This window comes from Nannospalax galili, unplaced genomic scaffold (assembly GCF_000622305.1).
Source record: "Nannospalax galili isolate Female #2095 unplaced genomic scaffold, S.galili_v1.0 scaffold1021, whole genome shotgun sequence".
Taxonomy (NCBI): Eukaryota; Metazoa; Chordata; class Mammalia; order Rodentia; family Spalacidae; genus Nannospalax; species Nannospalax galili.
The window spans coordinates 828030-831830 of NW_008344095.1; the positions used below are offsets into that span (position 1 = coordinate 828030).

Consider the following 3801-nt stretch of genomic DNA (forward strand, 5'->3'; position numbering starts at 1 on the left):
AATAGGCTGTTTCACTGTCCTTATTATTTCATAATAGGAAATTTACTCTAAATCTAAATGTGTGTTCTCAAAAGGTTTTCTTAAATAGATATCCAGTATGTGCAGCTTCATATTTTCTAGTAATAGTAGAAAGTAACTTTCAAGTACCTTTTCAACCCAACTAAACTTATCTGTCTCATAAAATCTACACGCTCAAGCAAGAAAGGCATTGAGCCCCACTCTGCACCCAAAGTCAGCTTGAGTGAGTTGAAGAAGAGCTCATGTTTTCTTAGTTCCTTGAAAGTTACTACCTCACCCACAGCTGTAAAATCTGCTTCTGATAGGAACAGGGAGGCAGGATGGGAAGCTCTGTCTAGCTCCGCCCTCCTTTTCCAACTGTGGTCATTCACTGCCCTGGGCTACGGTAAAGAGGAAACAGAATGGCCCAGTTTGGGAACCAAGTTCTGATGATTATCATAAAGTCTGTAGGGTACAGATTCCAAAAACCAAAATGAGGGTGGGGAGTTGGGGATCGTGGATGATGGCAAAGTACATCTTTCCAAAGCAAAAACACAGGAAATCAGGAGAGTTCAGACGCCCAATGAGCTTGCTCCTTCACAGATTTTGATCCAGCCATTTGATGTAACTATTCCTAGTCCGGATTCCCACAGAGAAGTTGGTAGGCCAGCTTGTGAAAATCATGCACCCATGGAAGCCATCCTCGAAGTGGTCCAGGGTCACATCCACACCAGCCCTCTCCAAGCGCTTGGCGTACATGATCCCATCGTCTCGGAGCACATCGTGCTCACAGGTGAGGATGTAAGTCTTCGGGAGGTACTGAAGCATCTCCTGGTCTGCAATGAGTGGGGAGGAAGAGGCTTCCAGCAGCTGAGGGATCTCCTGGACGATCCTGGCATCGCCCGTGGTCTGCATGACAGGCTTGTAGCTCTTTGTGATGGACTCGGGCAACAGAGATGTCCAGTTGAGACGGGCCCTGAGGGCGGTAGCCCTATCCACATCGAGTGCGGTGTGATTGTTCACGATCATCGCCTGCACGAAGTCATAGTTGCCTTTGAAGTAGTCCACCCAGTACTTGACCATGACGTGGCGGGGCAGGATTGGGGTATTCTTGTTTTGCTGGTAAGAGGGTGTGTTGAAATCCAAAGCTTGGAGGACTGGGTAGATTAAAGCTTGCAGTTTGAGCTTACTTCTTAGGCTGTCAACATACGTAAACTAGAAAAGAGGAAGCACATTTCATTTTGTATGGATTCTTCTACAGAAAGTAGTTTATAAAGTAGCTCCTTACACAACTCTGAATTAATCCAAAGAATAAATGTTTAATTCTTACCAACACCTACTGGTGTTGTTAGGGTTTGGGTCTAAAATTTCCCCAAATGGTCACATGTTCAAGGCATGGTTGCTAGGTGACCCACTTGGGGGAGGGGTATTAAAGTATGACAGTTCTGGCAACATCAGTGGGTTATGCTGCTGATGGATTTGTAATGTAATATTAGTGGAAGGTGCTGGAAACTAAGCGATGGGTAAAAGTTATAGGAATTAGGCCACAAGAAGCATGCCCGTGAAGGACATCTTGTCCCTGACCCTTTCACTCTGTTTGCTTTCTGGCTACTGTGAGGTGAGCAGCCTTATTCTACCATGCCCTCCCTCCCTGCCATGAATTCTGCCTGTCTTCAAGTCCAAGGTAACAGTCATCCAACCATGCACTGAAATCTCTGAAATCACGAGGCCAGAACAAATCCTTCCTCTTTAAAATTGGTTTCTCTCAAGTACTTTGCCATACAATGAAAAACTGACTAACACAGTAAATGTAGTTTAAAAATAAGTCACAGACCAGCAAGATGGTTCAGTCAATAAAGGTGCCTGCTGCCAAGCCTGAGGACCTGAATTCCAGCCCTGGGACCCACATGGTAGAAGCAGAGAATTGATTCCTTCCGTTGTCCTCTGATCGCCACATATGTGTTTTGGCACACAGGTGAGCACATGCACATGTGCAAATAGGTTTAAAGAGGTTTTTTTATTAGTTTTATTTTATGTGTATGAGTGTATTGTTTGCATGTGTGTAAGTGTACCCATGTTGTGCAATGCCACAGGTCAGAGGAGGGTATCAGATCTCCAGGAACTGGAGTTATAGATGGTTGTTAGCCGCCATGTGGATACTGGGAATTAAACCTGGGATCTCTACAAGAGCAATCAGTGCTCTTAACCACTGAGCCATCTCTCCAGCCCCCTTTGATAGTTTTTAATCAATCATTCCTCATTACCACTGTCCTACCAAGTTATTGGATATTTCCTAAGAAAGGTGTACTGTTTGTGACACACAGTTTTGAATGAATGCAGGGTATGTGACCTCTGAGGTCTTTAAACATTCAACAACACTCTATTTGTATCTATCTTTTTAAAAATTTTTATTTTTTATTTTATATGTATTCATGTTATGCATGCATGTACGTAGGGAATCGAACCTAGGTCCTCTGGAACAGCAGCCAGTGCTCTTAACCACTGAGTAATCTCTCCAGCCCTATACTTATATCTACCTTTTGGTACTTAAGACACCTTGATGTATGAACAACCTGTGGGCTTATTGTTTTATTTCCTACAAGATTCAAAATGGCAATGGCTTCCAAGCAATGAAAAAATCAAGTTGTATTCTTCTAGAGAAAAAGGGTAGGATGATGGGATTCCAGGGTTTAGGGATGGTCTGTGACAAGTAGTTAAGTCTTCATGTTTGGAGAGTGAGAGTTTATACAAGGCAAGCCATAAGCACGTGCCTCAGAGTAAGGCTGAAGTAGGAAGGGAATGACTCTCCACAGTATGATTATATCACCCCATTTTGTATTTACAGTGTCTAAAATTATATATCTGTCATATCACATCTAATAGGAAGCTAGGTAGATCACTATGTTTCATGTTAACTCAACAATCTAATTTCTTTTTGTTGTTTATTATTTTTATTTCATATGCATGAGTGTTTTGCATACACGTACATCAGTGCCCCTATATGGCACAATGCCCATGGAGGCCAGAAGAGAGCATCAGATCCTTTGGAACTGGAGTTAAGGACAGTTGTTAGCCACCATGTGGATGTTGGGAACCAAACCTGGGTTCTCTACAATAGCAATCAGTGCTCTTAACCACTGAGCTACCTCTACAGCCCCTCCTAGGCCCCAGAATTCAACAATCTTCAAGGTAACTTGAGCCACAGTTTTGTTTCACTCCTGGACCTTAGAGCACATCTCCAGGTAATCTGTATGTAAGTCCTTGACAAATGCAAGAGGGAATGATTCATAATAAGAAATGTACTCATACCTTCTCACTAAGTCCTTCCACGGTTGCACGGTTAGATGATGGTACCATCATGTTCTGAAGGCTCAGAGAATGAAGGGATTTACCCTTGGATTTGTATCTTTCCAAAGTGGAGCCTGGATTCTGTTTGGTTTTGAGGCCTAAGAACCAGGCCTCAAACACCTATAATGCCAGCACTTGGGAGGTTAAGGCAAAAGGATCACAAGTTCAAGGCCAACCTGAACTATATATTGAAACTTTTTGTTAGAAAACTAAGTAGGGGGCTAGAGAGATGTCTCAGGGTTAAAAGCACTGGATTCGGGCTGGAGAGATGGCTCAGTGGTTAAGAACACTGACTGCTCTGAAACTTTTTGTTAGAAAACTAAGTAGGGGGCTAGAGAGATGGCTCAGGGTTAAGAGCACTGGATTCGGGCTGGAGAGATGGCTCAGTGGTTAAGAACACTGACTGTTCTTGCAGAAGACCCAGGTTCAATTCCCAGCACCCACATGGCAGCTAAC

The 3801-nt window shown here is 43.4% G+C and overlaps 1 protein-coding gene across 1 annotated transcript in view; it reads right to left on the reverse strand.

The window, feature by feature from the left end:
- Nucleotides 1-6: 6 nt before the first annotated feature.
- Nceh1 (neutral cholesterol ester hydrolase 1) overlaps nt 7-3801 on the reverse strand; it is a 20538-nt gene continuing 16743 nt past the window's right edge. Inside the window, exon 4 of the mRNA XM_008840351.2 lies at nt 7-1212. Coding sequence (XP_008838573.1) covers nt 595-1212 — 618 coding nt within the window. The 3' untranslated portion in view covers nt 7-594. The remainder of the gene's footprint in view (nt 1213-3801) is intronic.